The 17,227-nt window shown below is 33.9% G+C and overlaps 2 protein-coding genes across 6 annotated transcripts in view; both read right to left on the bottom strand.

The window, feature by feature from the left end:
* LOC101888529 (cAMP-specific 3',5'-cyclic phosphodiesterase) overlaps positions 1-17,227 on the bottom strand; it is a 668,201-nt gene that overhangs the window by 301,239 nt on the left and 349,735 nt on the right. The gene's annotated exons all lie outside the window — the stretch shown is intronic.
* On the bottom strand, positions 1,995-8,895 carry LOC131802198 (uncharacterized). Its single transcript, XM_059121849.1, has 2 exons — positions 8,353-8,895; positions 1,995-3,741 (listed from the first exon to the last, which is right to left on the bottom strand). Exon 2 carries the CDS (start codon positions 3,739-3,741, stop codon positions 2,209-2,211), a length of 1,533 nt encoding a protein of 510 aa, XP_058977832.1. The 5' UTR covers positions 8,353-8,895; the 3' UTR covers positions 1,995-2,208.

Here is a 17,227-nt window from a genome sequence, read left to right as displayed (position 1 = left end):
ATTTATAAAGCAAATGGATAAAAAATATTTGTATAAATAATGACTTAACACTGTTTTGTTCTTGATTTAAATAAGCAAAGAGAAATTTGACTGAAAACAGATATTTCTTCTTGAGCACCCCTGGTTAAATGTTGGTTAAATTGGAATAAAAATAAATTTAGGAGAATAGCCCAATACAAAGTAATGTAAAGAAACTCACTCTCTCTCCCTCTTTCTCTCTCTCTCTCTCTCTCTCTTGCATTACCAATAGGTTGAAAATAATGAAATATTCTTTTAAAATATAAAGCAGAATAAGGTATTTTCCTCATTATCAAGTAATAGTAACGTAGATACAAAATGTGAATGTTCTTCTACAAAACCGAATGTTGTGAGTTCAGGACTCAGCGTAGGCTATACCCTCCACCAATCTATGTATGATATATTAAGTTAGTCATTCCGTTTTCAACTCATTGAAATAATAATTTTAGGCACAACAAAGTATATATATTCCTGATCAGCGCAAAATTCTACGACAATTTAGCCCTGTCATGTTAGCGGACATACGTCCGTCTGTTGTAATCACGCCAGAGTCAAAACAAATAAAGGTAGGAAGCTTCAATTTTGCACATATCAGTCTTTTGTCTGCAAGCAGGTCAAGTTCGAAGATGGGCTGCAACGGTCCGCGATATCGTATAGCCTCCGTATAACCGTACCTCCCGATATTCGGTATTCGAATGATTTTACCGACATTATTTACCCGAATTGTTTCAAATTTCGTATTGGAAAATCTTAATAGGTACTATAGCCTACGTCAAAAAATTACATATGTAGGCCCACGGCTTCGTATAAGCTCGATATTTCGGTTTGATTTAAGCGGTATTTTGCGAGGGGTTTAAAAGTTTGGCCCGTCGGAACTTAGTTTTTTATACCCTCAGTCAAAGGATCAAAATTTTGAATATCCAAAACGATGATAAAATCCGAAATAAGCATACGGTTCTCTTCAAATTACACACACCACAATATTTTTATTAACACAAGGTCTGGTGTGAAGATGGAATATATCGGTTCATTCCTTCTGGTACCTCCCCAGCAAAGGGTCAAAATTTTGAATATTCATGAAGTTCAGAAAACACGATATTAACATCCTAGTCTATTCAGACTTGGTACATCTCAATATTTCCACCAACACAAGATCTGTTATAATGATGGTACAGATAGGAACAGTTCTTCGGGTACCTCCCCCTAAAGGGTGAAAAATTTGAAACGATGATAAAAACCGAAATAAGAATACGGTTCTCTTCCAATTACACACATCACAATATTTCTATTGACACAAAGTCTGGTGTGAAGATGGAATATATCAGATCACTCCTTCTAGTAGCTCCCCCGCAAAGGGTCAAAATTTTGAATACCCATGAAGCTCATAAAACACGAAATTAACATCCGATTCCATTCAGACTTGGCACATCTCAATATTTCCATCAACAAAATATATGTTATAAAGATGGTGGAGATCGGACCATTTCTTTTGGTACCTCCCCTACAAAGGGTCAAAATTTTTAATATCTAAAACGATGATAAAATCCGAAATAAGCATACGGTTCTCTTCAAACTACACACATCACAATATTTTAACCCAAGGTCTGATGTGAAGAAGGAATATATCAGATCACTCCTTCTGGTACCTCCCCCACAAAGGGTCAACATTTTGAATATCTATGAAGCTCATAAAACATGAAATTAGCATCCGATTCCATTCAGACTTGGACTTTTATTTGCGGAAAAAACTTTGACTAAAAAAAAGACGTTTGGTGTGGTTTGAAATTATAACTTGCTTTCTTTATTTTTCACTGGCTTATATACTAAAATTCTGTTTATTGCTGCATTTTCGTTGTCGGAAATGCAGCAGAAAAGAAAATACAGTTTTAGGCTAATATTAATATTTAAGTAAACAATTCTTTGGAAATTTGTCTGGAATAAAGTGTTGAATTGCATATCAATATTTTAATAAACAATTCTTACAAATAAAGTATTAATGAATATTTATTCTTTGGAAATTTATTTTATAAAAATGCTGGATTTGCATATTAATATTTTGGTAAACAATTCTTTGGAATAATAAAATGTGGAACGATTCTCATTAAGGGAATAACGGGAGACACTATCGTTGAGGGGAATTAGTAGTTGATACTATAACACCCCCACCCTTAGTTTGAGGCTCCGACGAAATTATATTATCTTTGCCGGATTGTTTATAATAGTTTGGTTTTTTAATTGTACATTTGGAACATAGGTTTGTTTATTCTTAAAGAGATATATAAATATAATTAAGATACATATTGATGTACCGATTAAAATATCTATACTATAGCCAATTATTTTTGAGTTTTTATCTGTATATAGTACTTGTTTCAGTGTTTCCTCGTATTCTATTTGTTTTAGATATAAATTTTCAAGTTTTATGTCTGCAAGTGTTGTGTTACTGGTATCTTTAATTTTTGTTATAAGGTTAGGTAGGATAAACTTGTCTTGTATTTTTATTTTAAAATTCGTAAAGGTTTTGTTTAACGTGTTTACTTCACAATTTTCGAATTTGATTAAGTAATTTCCTGAAATTTTTAATTTATCTTTGTTACAATTATGTGATATCGTACTGTTAAAGTGTTTAAGGATTAATACTCCTGGAATTATTTCGCTAATTTCTTGTGTATTTAATGTTTGCGTTTTGCAATTAGCTTCTTCAAAGTTTAGTATATTGTTCAAACAATTATCATTAATTTTTATAAGATTTCTTTTTAGGTTATCTTTAATATACGTGCTATAAATATTTCTTTCTAAATCTATAAGAACATCAGAATGATTAACCATTATGGATTTATTATTTTTGTCAGGAATGGGTACGAATGTTACCTTGGATAGTGAATCTTGGGAATATTGTGGTATAGAGAGAATTATTATAACGTTCCCTTCATTACGTGCTATGGCTACTTTTATATTGGTATAGCTGTCAAAGCTTGTGATTAAATCGAGTTCTGTTTGGGTGAGAATATCTGTGGGAATTATTCCCAGTTTCCCGGAGAAAATAATCTGTCCTATGTCGTCTACGTGATGCCGTAGGAGTGAGATGTCGTTGTTAATCTGGTATATGTGTTCTATAAATGTTATCTCGTCCTCTATGGTTGAAATTTTATTCCCTATAATATTCTTGAATTTGACTAAGTAGTCCCCGATAATGTTTTGCTGATAGTTTATATGGTTAGTTATGTTCTGGATTTGGGAGTTCATGACATTGTTTATATAAGTTAGTTTGTTCATTTTGTTAGTTAAGTTTTCTTCGTTCGAATGTAGAGATTTGAGAGCTTCAGTTATTTGTTCTTCATCATCGCTGTCCATTGTACCTGCAATCATTTTTAAGCCTTTTCCTATAATGTTTAAGAGTGCCCGTTTCTTTCTAAAATGTGGGTTAAGATTTTCTATTTTCGCTTTTAGTAGCATAAAGTTCTTGTTTATTGTACTGATTAATGTTTTTGATTCGCTACTGGATGTCTTTAGGGTGTCAATGTTGGTTTTAATTATCTCCATAGTTCGTTCGAATTCTGTAGTGTTTATTATGTGCAGTACTTTTATGTAGTGTTCTACGGTATTGGTCTCTCCTGTTTTTATCGGTATGTAACCATTATTGTTCGATAAGTCTTGTATGTCGAGGGTTTGGGCCTTGGTTGCTGTAGTAAATGCAACCATTATTATGATCCAGTTAATCATCTGAAAGGGGATGGTAATTATCTAGATTTTGCTTTAATTTTTGGGTTATTCTTGTCTTGATATTTCTTTTGAGGTCTTATATGTGCTTTGTAATATTTATGCCCTGTTTTTGTGTTTTCAATATGATCTTCATCGACTTTCTTAGATTCTATCTTTCTGTACCTCCTATGATTTTTACCCCCTCGAATTTCTCTTATATAGTTTGTACCTTCCTCTATCACTATATCGGTTCTATTTTTGTTAAGTTTATTAATATAGTTATTTTTCTTCTTTAATATTAGATCATGTATTTCGGGATATTTATCCTCATGTACTTTGCCATTTATAAAGTCTATAGGTTTGATTTGTGTGGTGCTATGAATAGTATTATTATAAAATCCAATGATACGTGATATTTTTTCCTCTGTCGTTTCGTCTTTGGATTGTTCGTCATGTCGTAGTAATCTTAAGTGTTCGTTCAATGTATTGTGAAGTCGTTCGATATCTGCGTTGGATGTATGGTTACTGTTTGATGTGTAGTGTATATTAATGTTCTCTTTCCTTAAATATTCTTGAATCGGAATGGCTTTAAATCCTAACTCATTGTCGACAACAATTTTTTCTATTCTTCCAAATGTGCTGGTATATTGCATTAATTTTGATTTAAACTCTATCCATGATCTTCCATTAATTTTGTATGCTGTGGCGTGTTTTGAAAATTTGTCAATTATAGTTAAGTAAAGTTGTTTCTCTAGTGTATAGAAAACGTCTAAGTGTAATATTTCTCTGGGTTTTATGGGTGTTTCCGTTAGTTTGTAAGGTAGTCTAGGTGGTCTTCTGTCATACTTTTCCAATGTGCATATTTCGCAATTGTTAATGAACTGGGTTATCCTTAATTTAAGTTTGGGGTTATAAATTTTTGTTTTTAGTTCCTCGAACACTACCTGAATTCCTCTGTGATTTTTGCTTAGATGTTCTTCCTCAATTATGTTTGTTAGTTGGAGTTCGTCTTCTATATCGTCTAGTTTCTTAAAAGTCCTGATTAATTTGAATCCGTTATTATTTGAAAAGAATTCCCTACAAGTGTCTCTGAAAGTGTCGTAAAATTCATTGTCTATCAGAACTGCATTTATTTGTGTTGGGTGACAGTGGGTTTTTAAAATCATAATTGCATACTCTTTATCTAGTTCTTTTATTGTTACAGTTTTTCTAATATTCTGAAAGATGTTTTCGGTTTTTATCCTTGCTGATCCGGAATGAATTTTTTTTACGATGAGTTGGTTTTTAAATAAATTTATAGGTGAATCGCTTTCTTTAAGAATGGGTTGGATGTTTTCTAATGAATTGATCTCAACAATTTTATTTTCGATCCTTGATAATGCATCTGCATTACTGTTTTTTGTTCCCCTTTTGTATTTAATCTCATAATCGAATTCTGACAACTTGAGCCTCCATCTGACTAGTTTTGAGTTGGGTTCTTTAATCGAAAAGAGCCATGTTAGCGGTTTGTGATCTGTCTCGATTATGAACTTGCGTCCGAAAAGGTATGGGCGAAAGTATTTTGTGGCCCAAATAATTGCTAGAAGTTCTTTTTCTATCGTACTGTAATTGATCTCGTGATCATTTAGGGTACGACTAGCGTAGCAAATCGGGTGGTTTTCTTGAGATAGTATCGCTCCAAGGGCAAAGTTACTAGCGTCTGTTGTTAGGGTGAATTTCTTAGTAAAGTCGGCGTAAGCGAGGATTGGGTCGTGTACTAGTAAGTTTCTTAGCGTATTAAAGCTTTCCTGATATTCTGGATTGGATATGTTTATTTTGGCATCCTTTTTAAGACACTTTGTCATGGGTTTAGCTATTAGCGAATAATCTTTTATGAATTTTCGATAATAACCAGTCAAACCTAGGAATTGTTTAATTTGTTTGGGTGATTTGGGGATGGGGAAGTTAACTATGCACTCGATTTTTTTTGGGTTAGGTTTTATACCTTCTAATGTCACGACATGGCCAAGGAATTCAGTTTCCTTTTTTAAAAATTCCGATTTGTCCAATTGGACCTTGAGGTTGGCTTCTTGCAAACGGTTAAAAACAAGTTTTAATGAATTTATGTGTTCCTGCAGTGAGGTGGAAAATATTATCACATCGTCTAGATAAACCAGACAGATTTTGTTGATATAGTCTCTAAGGACGTAGTTCATCAACCTGTGGAATGTCGCTGGGGCTGTCTTTAGCCCAAACGGCATTCGTAAAAACTCGTAATGGCCTCCTTCTACACTGAAGGCAGTTTTATGGATGTCCTCCTCTTCGATTTCAATCTGATGAAATCCTTTTGCGAGGTCAAGTGTTGTAAAATACTGGCATCTTCCCAGTTTGTCGAGTATTTCGTCAATGTTAGGTATGGGGTACTTATCATCGATTGTAACTTCATTTAATTTACGGTAATCAATGACAAGTCTCCATTTGTTCTTCCCACTTGCATCGGCTTTTTTTGGCACAATCCAAATAGGGGCAGAATAAGGCGAATTGCTATGCCTTATTATATTATTTTGCAACATTTCTTGTATCTGTCCTTCGACTTCTCTTTTATGTATGTAAGGATATCTATAGGATTTACTAATTATTGGAACATTGTTTGTTGTCCGAATTTTATGCTTTATAACGTTGGTAAAACTCAATCGAGTATTTTCTTGGAAGAAGATTGAAGAGTATTTTTTTATTAGCTGTAAGAGACATCTTTTCTCTTCAGAATTAAGGTGTTGTGTCCTAATTTGTTGTTCCAAGCTATGATATTGCTTCATATCCTTGGTATCATCGCCTACCTTCTGCGTGGGCATGATTTTACTTAAATTTTTGTTATATTGTTCTTCAAAAAATATTGGTTTGTCATTTGTTTCTTCTCTATTTTCGCTATTTTTATTGTCAAAAAGTATTGGCATGTCTTGTCCGTTTATTTGTATGGAATTGTTTTTATAATTTATGCAAGTATTGTATGTTTTAAGTATATCGTTGCCTAGTAATCCATCATAGTGATTGTGAAATTTTAAAACATAAAACTCTAACGCATTATTAGTTATATTAAATTCTTGAAATGCTGGAATTACTGCCTTTTCTGTTATGGTAACTTGGTGTTGGAGAGTTTTAATAACAAGAGGTTTTATTTGGTGTATCCATTTCGGATGACAAATTCCTGGATTAATAATTGAATTAGTGGCTCCAGTATCCACTATCAGTCTCAAATGACCTAACTTGGTTTTTACCATTATATATGGTAATTGCCTGTCGAGGCTCTGTCCCGAAAATTTTCGGCTGTGCCTATTTCCATGGGTTCAGGCTGATTTCTAGTGTTTTGTCTGTTTGCATGGAAAGGGTTTTGGAAATTTCCTTCGTGGTTTGGGAATGGTTGTTGGTAATTTCTTCCTTGGTTTATGAATTGTGGTTGGTGATTTCTTCCTTGATTTGCGAATGGTTGTTGGTAATTTCTTCCTTGGTTTGGGAATGGTTGTTGGTAATTTCTTCCTTGGTTTACGAATGGTTGTTGGTAATTTCTTCGTTTACTAGATTGTGCATTGGTCTGTGCTCTATTTTCATTGTTTCCGGTGTATGCGTAGCCGGCTTGAAATAATATGTCCATGGCCTGTTCCAAGTCTCCTGGGTTCCTACAGAGCAGGATGGATTTCATAGGCTCTGGAATTTTGCTTTTAAAAATGTTTAAAGCGGTGCGTTTATTATTAATCGCACTTTGCCTAGTTGCTTCACCTTCTCCTAGTATAACTACCAGTTTGTTGTTTAGTCTGTGCAATTTGTCCTTTACGTCATTATAGAAGTCTAGTGTGTTCGTCCTGAAAGTCACACTCCTTAGTTCGTCGAAAAGTTCTTCACTAGAACGTCTGTCCCCAAAATTGTTTTGCAACATGTTTTTTATGTCAGTCCATGAAATCGCGTGGCAGTTTATCTCAATTGCCTGCCTAGCTTTTCCTTTGAGTTTGGACTTTATAATGTCGGAGAAAAGTAATTGGGACAATTCGTCGTATGTGCGTAAGTGTGGGTAAATTCGGTCAACGAGGGTAGTAAAAGTCTGTAAGTTTTTTGAATCCCCATAGAACTCCGGTAAGTTGTTTAAGTATTTTAGCGGGTCTATGGTTAGTCTATTAATCTGATTTTCGGCCTGTTCTGCCATTTTAGTTATTTATTTTCCTTTATATTTTGGGTTATAGTCCTGTTTAGTTTTTTTCTTTTTTTTTTTTTTTTTGTTTATCTACGTCTAAAATATTGTCTGAGTTTCTTTCTAAAAATGCGTCTGTTTCTGTTACTTCTTATGTCACGAATGTAATGTTCTGTTCTTTCGTCAGTCAGGTATCCATCATTCGATTCAATCCCTGAGTCAAGTTCTAATGCTGTCGACCCGTTATTAGAGTTTCTTGGTATGTATTCAAAGTCTGATGGGTACTCTGATAATGAGTCACTATCGCTCATTGAAATGGGAAAGAGGGAGGAGAGGAAAAAAAAAAAAAAAATTTTCAACAATTGCTTGTAGGGAATTATTTTCCTACACGATTTTTCACAAAGGTATGTTAAATATTTTCTTATAAAATATACAAGTTATTCTTAATTATAGATTTCTAGAGATAGTCTTACTTTGTAATTTGGTTGTTGGTGCTAAGGATTGCAGGTTTACTTTCTTCTTAGTAGTAGGGTCTTCCACGGTGCAGTTCTCGGCATGAACTGTTCCTTATTGGTTTGTTGGTAATGTTATTTCTTTACAATATTGCTCCAATAGTTGCTGTTGTTTTATTACTTCTCCTTGTTGTTGTTTGCTTGTATTAGACCCGTATTTTAAATTTTATTTTGTTTTGTTGTTGTATTGGTTATTTTTTCTTGTTTTTTGTTTAATATAGTTTTAATCAGTCTTTATATTATGGTTGTTGTTTTTTTGAAGTTTATAATCCACTGAAGGAATATCCTTTTTTTTTTTTTCACTAGGTTTCCTTCTGACACAAGGATGTTCACCAAAAGGATAGATCTTTATATCCTTTCTGGTTCCACTAATATTTTTTTAGTCACAGGGATATTTCTTAATATCCTTTTTTTTTTCACTAGGTTTCCTTCTGACACAAGGATGTTCACCAAAAGGATAGATCTTTATATCCTTTCTGGTTCCACTAATATTTTTTTTTGTCACAGGGATATTTCTTAATATCCTTTTTTTTTTTTTTTTTTTTTTCACTAGGTTTCCTTCTGACACAAGGATGTTCACCAAAAGGATAGATCTTTATATCCTTTCTGGTTCCACTAATATTTTTTTAGTCACAGGGATATTTCTTAATATCCTTTTTATTTTTTTTCCTTCATAAAATTTGTGTATCCTTTAATCTTATAAAGGATATTTCGAATACCGCACTAAGGATTAAAATCCTAGTTCTATCACGCACAATAAAATCTGTTTTATTATTTTTATACGTTGGATAGGACTTTGCGGTATCCTACCGACTGCGCCACTTTTATTTGCGGAAAAAACTTTGACTAAAAAAAAGACGTTTGGTGTGGTTTGAAATTATAACTTGCTTTCTTTATTTTTCACTGGCTTATATACTAAAATTCTGTTTATTGCTGCATTTTCGTTGTCGGAAATGCAGCAGAAAAGAAAATACAGTTTTAGGCTAATATTAATATTTAAGTAAACAATTCTTTGGAAATTTGTCTGGAATAAAGTGTTGAATTGCATATCAATATTTTAATAAACAATTCTTACAAATAAAGTATTAATGAATATTTATTCTTTGGAAATTTATTTTATAAAAATGCTGGATTTGCATATTAATATTTTGGTAAACAATTCTTTGGAATAATAAAATGTGGAACGATTCTCATTAAGGGAATAACGGGAGACACTATCGTTGAGGGGAATTAGTAGTTGATACTATAACAACTTGGCACATCTCAATATTTCCATCAAAACAATATATGTTATAAAGATGGTATAGGTCGGACCATTTCTTCTGGTACCTTCCCTACAAAGAGTCAACATTTTGAATAACCAAAACGATCATAAAATCCGAAATAAGAATCCTGTTCTCTTCACATGATCTGCTGTGAAAATGGAACACTCTTCTGGTACCACAAAGGAATATCTCTATCCGCTATATCTGGTACCTTACGCATATTTCCAAAAATTTGCACTCATAGAAAGTATAGGACGTGGCAAAATCTAGCACGTTTTAATATTTATATCAATATTAGGTCAAATACGAATTGGTTAATATTGGCTAACTGCTTCAGAATCCACCCACACCCCCCCCCCCAAAAAAAAAAAAAGGCCAACAGATTGAATACTGAGATTGAAAAGCTGAGGGTATACATCTGTCGGCAAAACCGACTGATAAAACAGTAAAAGCTTACAAATGCTAGTTCCACACTTTCTAGTAGCTCCCATGAGGTCTTAACGGAAGTCCGCAAATCATTGATATCGTCATAACAACATCAACACCGATAATCGTCCTAGGTCTTGCGATCTACGGTCTCCTAACGTTCCTGTAACGAACATTGATCACGGCGAGTATATGTTTTTTTTTTTTGTTTTTTATCTTTCCAGAAATTATACACACATTTAAGAATAAAAAGTGAGGTGGTTTCAATTCTATACTACACTGCGTCCAGCTTTTTTAAATAAATTACAACCTCCTACTTCCATATATTCCATTAAATTACTCCAGTTGTGTCAACAAATGTCACGCATGATGAGCTTCCTAAACATGCTCTTTAAAATGATTACAGCAAACCCCTGCATTCGAGCCGACGTTGGAGTCCCTGAAGAAAACTCAGGCAACCCATTTATATTTGCCAGGCCACATCAACACCGACAATAAAAATAATAGGTTCTTGAATCTTCCCATTCTATATTTTTCCATTCATTTGCTCAAGTTGCAACATAATTTTGCCATCCACTGTACTTCATCTTAGCAGAAGTAATAGGCGCTCTTATCGTAATCGATGTTGTTGCTTTTCATTGTTCTCATTCAACTCTAAAACCCCAGTACATCTCGGTAGTTTAATTCATAGTAGAATCCACTATTCTCCCTGCAATACTTATGCTCTTACTGGCTTTGTTGTTGCTGTTGGTGTTCTCATAAACTCTTTTTATCTTTCTAGCTTGCAATGTAGCTACCATTTATGAAATTCCAATTTGATAATCTCCAAAGAGCACTAAGTAGTCTACACTAGGTGGAAGAAGAAGAAGAAGAACAGAAAACAGTATCCCAATCGTAAACCATTCACAGAAAAAACAATATTTTGTGCAAATGCCGCTGGCTTGTAGAATTTCTTTAGAGGAGCTCTCTCTTTTAATCACCCTCTCTCTGAAATACACAAATGCGCGCGTTTCAATTTTTTTTATTTTGCCATTAATGAGTGTCGGCAGTGACTGAGGCAGCGTCAGGCAGCAAATGCAAAAACGGAGGAGAAGAGCAATAACACCAACAACAACCTGAATAATGGCATCTTCATCCAATGCCATTTCCCATTCAAACTCGGAGAGTAAGAGAACGGTTAGCCAAACAGCTGTAGGCAGAAATAAAATGAATTGCATTTTCATTATTTAATGGAGTGCAATGCAAACGGGGTTGCCATGTTTGAGTCTTATTTTAGCATCTGCCTTACATCATTTGCTGCTACCATAATTTGCTAAGAAAAATCCATTTCAGGATGATTTTGCCATTTCCGTGTTTTTTGCTGGTTTTTGGCTCGATTACTGTCGAATTTGATATTCGATTTGGTCCAAACTTGACTGACTGAAATATTTTTGTAAACTGTGTTCGAATATTTTTAATATTTTTAACTTTCATAAAATGCGAAAATGTTACCCAGTTCCAGAACATTGAAATATTGATGTTAATATTAGATTCAGTGTAAAAATGGGTATGGTACTACCCAAAAGTAGTATAGGTTAAATAAGGTCAAAAGCTAAGGTGTATAAGAGCACGCGGACTCAAGGGTGATAAACCCTTCGGAATAACTGTATATGAGGGTTATCGTTTTATATGGGCTTTACCAAAACATGGACTAATATTCGTCTATTTTTATACCCTAGGCCATATGGCCTGGGGTTTCAAACCCCAGGTATCTTTAGACTTAATCTTATTCAAGACATTTGGAGGTGATCTTGGGTTGTCCGTCTGTCTTTCTGTCTGGATGGCTGGTGCAAACAAGAACTCTCGAAGGGAGTTTCCGATTGAAATATACTAATATTTTTATAAAACTTAGATAGAGTTCGGTACCTTCCCCACAAAATGTCAAAAATTTAACAAATTTTACTGCACAGAAAGAGAAAGGATAATCCGATTTTGCTTCAACTAATATTTACATCAGTGCTGGGGAAGGTGCGAAAATAGACAACATCGCTCCATGTACCTCCCCCACTAAAGGTCTCAATTTTAAATAATTTTAACTCTTATAAAATGGGATGTAAAAGTCCGATTGTCTTCAAATTACACAGATCACAATATTTTTATTAAACCAAGGTCTGGTGTGAAGATGGAATTTATCGGCCGACTCCTTCTGGTTCCTCCTCCTCAAAGGTCAACATTTTCAATATAAATGAAGCTTATAAATCGCGATATAAATATCCGATTCCATTCAGACTTATTACATCTCAATATTTCTATCTACACAAGATCTGTTGTAAAGATGGAGAAGATCGGACAATTTCTTCTGGTACCTCTCCCACAAAGTGTCAAAGTTTTGAATAAACAAAACGATTATAAAACCCGAAATAAGTATCCCGTTCTCTTCAGATTCCACGCATCCTATTATTTCTACAAACACAAGATCTGCTGTAAAGAAGGGATATATCGGACCACTCCATCAAGTTCTTTTCTCACAGTGGGTCAAAATTTTGAATAATTATAATTCATATAAAATGTGATGTTAGAATCCGCTTGTCTTCAAGTTTCACAGATTTCAATACTTTTACCAACACAAGATGTGGTATGAATCTGAAATATATCGGAGCTCTCTCTCAGGTACCTCGTATACAACGGGTCAACATTTTGAATAATTACGACTCTCAAAAAATGAGAAATAAGCATCTGATTTCTTTTAAACTTCGTACATTCCAATATTTATATCCACACAAGATCTCCTATGAAGATGGTAGATGGTAGATGGTCGGCCTACTCCTCCTGCACCTCCCCCATAAAGGTGTTAAAAATTTGAATAACTGAAATGCTAATAGAATGCGAAATAACCATCCGATTCTTTCAAATTTCACAAATGTCAATATTTTAATTAACACAAGATCTGGTGTACAGACGGGATGATGTCCATCCATATTGGTCGACTCCAAAAGGTGACCCTTTTTAAAAAAATAATAATTTTTTTTTTTTTTTTTGGAAGTTGCGAAAAAAAATCCGCGAAGCTTTTCAAACTTGGTATATCTAAATATCTCACTCATCCGGAGATCTGATATGAATATGAAATCTATGGGCCAACACCTTCTGGTACCTCCCCCACAAAAACTCAACATTTTAATTGACTTTTTTTCGCCTTAAATTGGAAATAAATGTTTGTTTCTTTTTTTCAATTTTCTGGTTTTATCAGTACTAGAGGAAACTGAATACTTTGATATCTTATATCTGGTACCTCACGCATATTTCAACATTTTACAAAAAATATCATATATTTCATAAAATCTGAAAGAAGTAGTCGATATAGTCAAATCTGGCATATTTATATCAGACTTAGGTCAGACACCAAATGTATACTATTGGCCCACTCCTTCGGAACCTCCCCATTAAGGGTCAGCATGTTAAACCACCATAAGGCACGGCTGTATACTGGATCTGTCGGTAAAACCGACTAATACTTTTAACTTGTTGTCAGTGGTTTATGTAACCAGGAAAAACAGGAAATACCGAGCTTATATAGATCTATTATCCAATTTTTTTCAAAAAGTAACATAGCATTGAATTTCAAACTATGCAATTACAATCATTTTAGAAGTTACACGAAACATAAAAAAAACTTTTGGTAGTTACAAATTCCCATTTTTTTTTTCAACAATATATTTCTTATTTATTTATTTTTTTGATCAATTTTACCTTGGACTATTTCGATTTTACGCCTGAAATTAACATAAACTTTCGTTTTAGGTAGAAGGTTAAAAGAGGAAATATTCTACACAAAAAATCACTTTAAATTTCAGAATAAACCATATATCTAGGCGCAACATTTCTTATGAAAAAACATTAATAACGTTTGGAAAGTTACAAACTCCCATTTTCTCATCATAATCTTGCAGCATGGTAATACCCACAAACTTATCAAATATTGTAAATATCCACATATTTCTCTTTCTGACTTTCCAGACACGCACACACTTATTGCAATTATTTAATCTCTTGCTCTCACATTAGATAATTTCATAGACTCCATTTCATTTAACCAAAAACAAAGAAAAAACCGCACATGCGCACTGTTATTCACTCTCTCTCTACATCTCTTGAAACCACCAAACTCTCCCCTGCAGTAAACTGCACTCTTGTGAGAGTTCTACGGTTGTTTAATGTTCCAACAATAAAAATAAAACGTTTGTTGCTTTGTTGGCTCTATTTTTATACTCCCCAGCATTGAGGGTTATTTTGCAGCTCTCTGAGTATGGTGGTGGATTAGCATTGTTGTTATTTTTATCCAGTGTATTGTTGTGTGGTATGTAGTCTTGTAGTGTATTTGAGTACGTGGGAGACAATTTATAGAGAAATAAAGCTTTAGTTTGTGCTTTGGTTACTCTGAGTAGTAGCATCAACATTGCATTTGAATCAATTCAAAGCTCTACTCACAAAACGCACACAAAATGCTGGGATGCATTTTCAGCTGGTTAGCTGGGAGTAAATTCGGTGTGTGCTATACACTCAAAGAAAAAATACAGACTATTTGGGAAAATATAAAACAAATTCAATATTGGAATTCAATAAAAATTGCTAGAAAGGACGTTTTTTTCCTTTTTTCCAGAAAATATATATGCAAAACCGTGTTGATTATTTAATTTTCGGGTATTGTTTGCTGATTTGGGATATTGATATGTGGCGTATACTTATTGAAATATTAATTGTTCGGTTAATGAAACGTATACGCAACAGTGGAGTGTAGGTTATAAGACACTTTTTTGTAAAATGTAAGATATTGTTTTCATAACACTGTGAAACGCTGAAAAATAATAACGGCAAAACTCTGGAGATAATAAAAGTCTAACAAGTAAAAAAGGATCAGCCGGTTTAGCCGACAGATCTCAGCCAATGTTCGATTATTTAAATATATTTTGACTTGTGTTATGATTATTTAAATTGTTAACCCTCAATGGGTGGGTTCCGAAGGAATGGACCAATATTGTTAATTTCGTATTGGACCTAGCTGAATATGATATGAAATGTATCAAGTCTGAATGAGGATGACATTTTCGTGTTTTATGACCTTCAAGAATATTCAAAATTTTTATCCTTTGTGGGGGAGGTACCAGAAGGAGTTGACCGATATATTCCATCTTCACATCAGATCTTTTGTTAGTAGAAATAATGGTATGTGTAAAATATGAAGAGAACAGGATGCTAATTTCGGATTTTGTAATCCTTTTGGTTATTCAAAATGCTGACCCTTTTATGGGGGAGGTACCAGAAGGAATGGTCTGATTGAGATGTGCTAAGTCTGAATGGAATTTGATGTTAATTTCGCGCTTTAGGAGCTTCATAAGTATTGAAAATGTTGACTCTTTTGTGGGAGAGATGCCATTTTCACACCAGACCTTGTGTTGATGGAAATATTGAGATATACCAAGTCTGAATGGAATCGGTTGTTAATTTCGCTTTTTACAAGCATTATGGATATTCAAAACTTTAACCCTATGTGGGGGAGATACCAGAAGTAGAGGACCGGTATATCCAATCTTCCCATGGTGTTAGTTGAAATAATGGGATGTGTGAAATATGAAGAGAACTGGATGCTTGTTTCGGATTTTTTTAATCGTTTTTGCTATTCAAAATCTTGAACCCTATATGGGGGAGGTACCAGCAGAAATAGACCGACCTCTACAATCTTTAAAACATATCTTGTGTTGATGGATTTATTGAGATGTGCTAAGTCTGAATGGAATTGGATGTTGATTTCGCGTTTTAGGAGCTTCATGGGTATTGAAAATGTTGACTCTTTTATGGGTGAGGTACCAGAAGGAGTGGACCGATATATTCCATCTTCACACCAGACCTTTGGGTAGTTAGAATATTGTTATGTGTGTAATTTGGAGACAATCGGACTCCTACCTCACATTTTATAAGAATTAAAATTATTCTAAATTTTTACCCTTTGGGGGGAAGGTTCTTGATAGAGTGAACCGACATTTTCCATTTTCACGCTTGACCTAGCACTGATGCAAATATTAGGATTCGTTGTTGATTGGAGCAAAATTGGATTCTCCTTTCTCTTTCTGTCCAGTAAATTATTGACTTTAAAAATGTTTACATTTTGTGGGGGAGGTTCCAGAAAGAGTGGACCGATATTGTCCATATCCGAACTCGATCTAAGTTTGACAATAATATTATGATGTACCAAGTCTTTACTAAATCGAATACTCCCTTCGAGAGTTATCGTGCGCACCAGCTAGCCAGACAGACGGACATAGCTAGATCGACACTAAATGTTCTGACACGGATTTGGTCCAAAGGGACTTAGGGTCTAAAACCATTATTTCGATGAGGAACGTTTCAAAAAATAAGCACCCTCATTTGATACGGCCACTAGCCATATGGCTGATGGTATAAAAAACCCTATAAAAAGATGTATTTGTATGTAATTTTTATAATAACTATTGCACCTAGATAAACTGTTTATTCTGAGATTTATAGTGAAATGTCATGTAGAATATTTCTTTTTTAATACCTTTCGTCTAAAACGAGATTTTATGTTACTTTCAGGTATCAACTCGAAAAAAGTCTGAGGAAAAATATTTAAAAAAAATTAAAAAATATTTTCGGATTTTTTTCTTCAGAACATTAGGCAAATATATTTTTGACATCTAGTGGAACTAGAGATTTCGGTTCTTTGGTGACTTATGATAAAATTTGATGAAGAATATTTTTGTCTTTGACGTTATCATTCTAAAATGGTGATTTGTTGGAGCTTTTTGCACAAAATCACAAAAAGTACTTCTTTAACCCTAAAATGTGTTTTGGATATATATGAATTCCTGGTGTCTAGATAAGTTTTAGACTCTTGGCGTCTTCTAGGGACTATTGTAGAATTTCATGACAATAAATTTTGTGGAATATTTCAACGATCCCGTTGAAATGAAGTTTTTAAACATATTGTAAAAAGAGGGCCAAAAAGACCCTTTTCTTGACTCGCTTGAGGGTTAAAGTTTTCCACCAAAATATTCCTTGTATTTTTGTCTGCCATAGTGTCGAAGACACTGTATACCTAAAATACACGGACTCCGAGGAATCTTAATCTGATAATTTCCGAAAGTGTGAAA

This window comes from Musca domestica, unplaced genomic scaffold, assembly GCF_030504385.1.
Source record: "Musca domestica strain aabys unplaced genomic scaffold, Musca_domestica.polishedcontigs.V.1.1 2, whole genome shotgun sequence".
Classification (NCBI taxonomy): Eukaryota; Metazoa; Arthropoda; class Insecta; order Diptera; family Muscidae; genus Musca; species Musca domestica.
Note: the sequence above shows the minus strand (reverse complement) of the source record. Positions and strands in the feature narration are given on the sequence as shown.

What these genes read in the sequence shown, in the direction of transcription:
- LOC131802198 (XM_059121849.1), bottom strand. Translation starts at nt 3,741, where the DNA reads ATGATTAACTGGATCATAATAATGGTTGCATTTACTACAGCAACCAAG.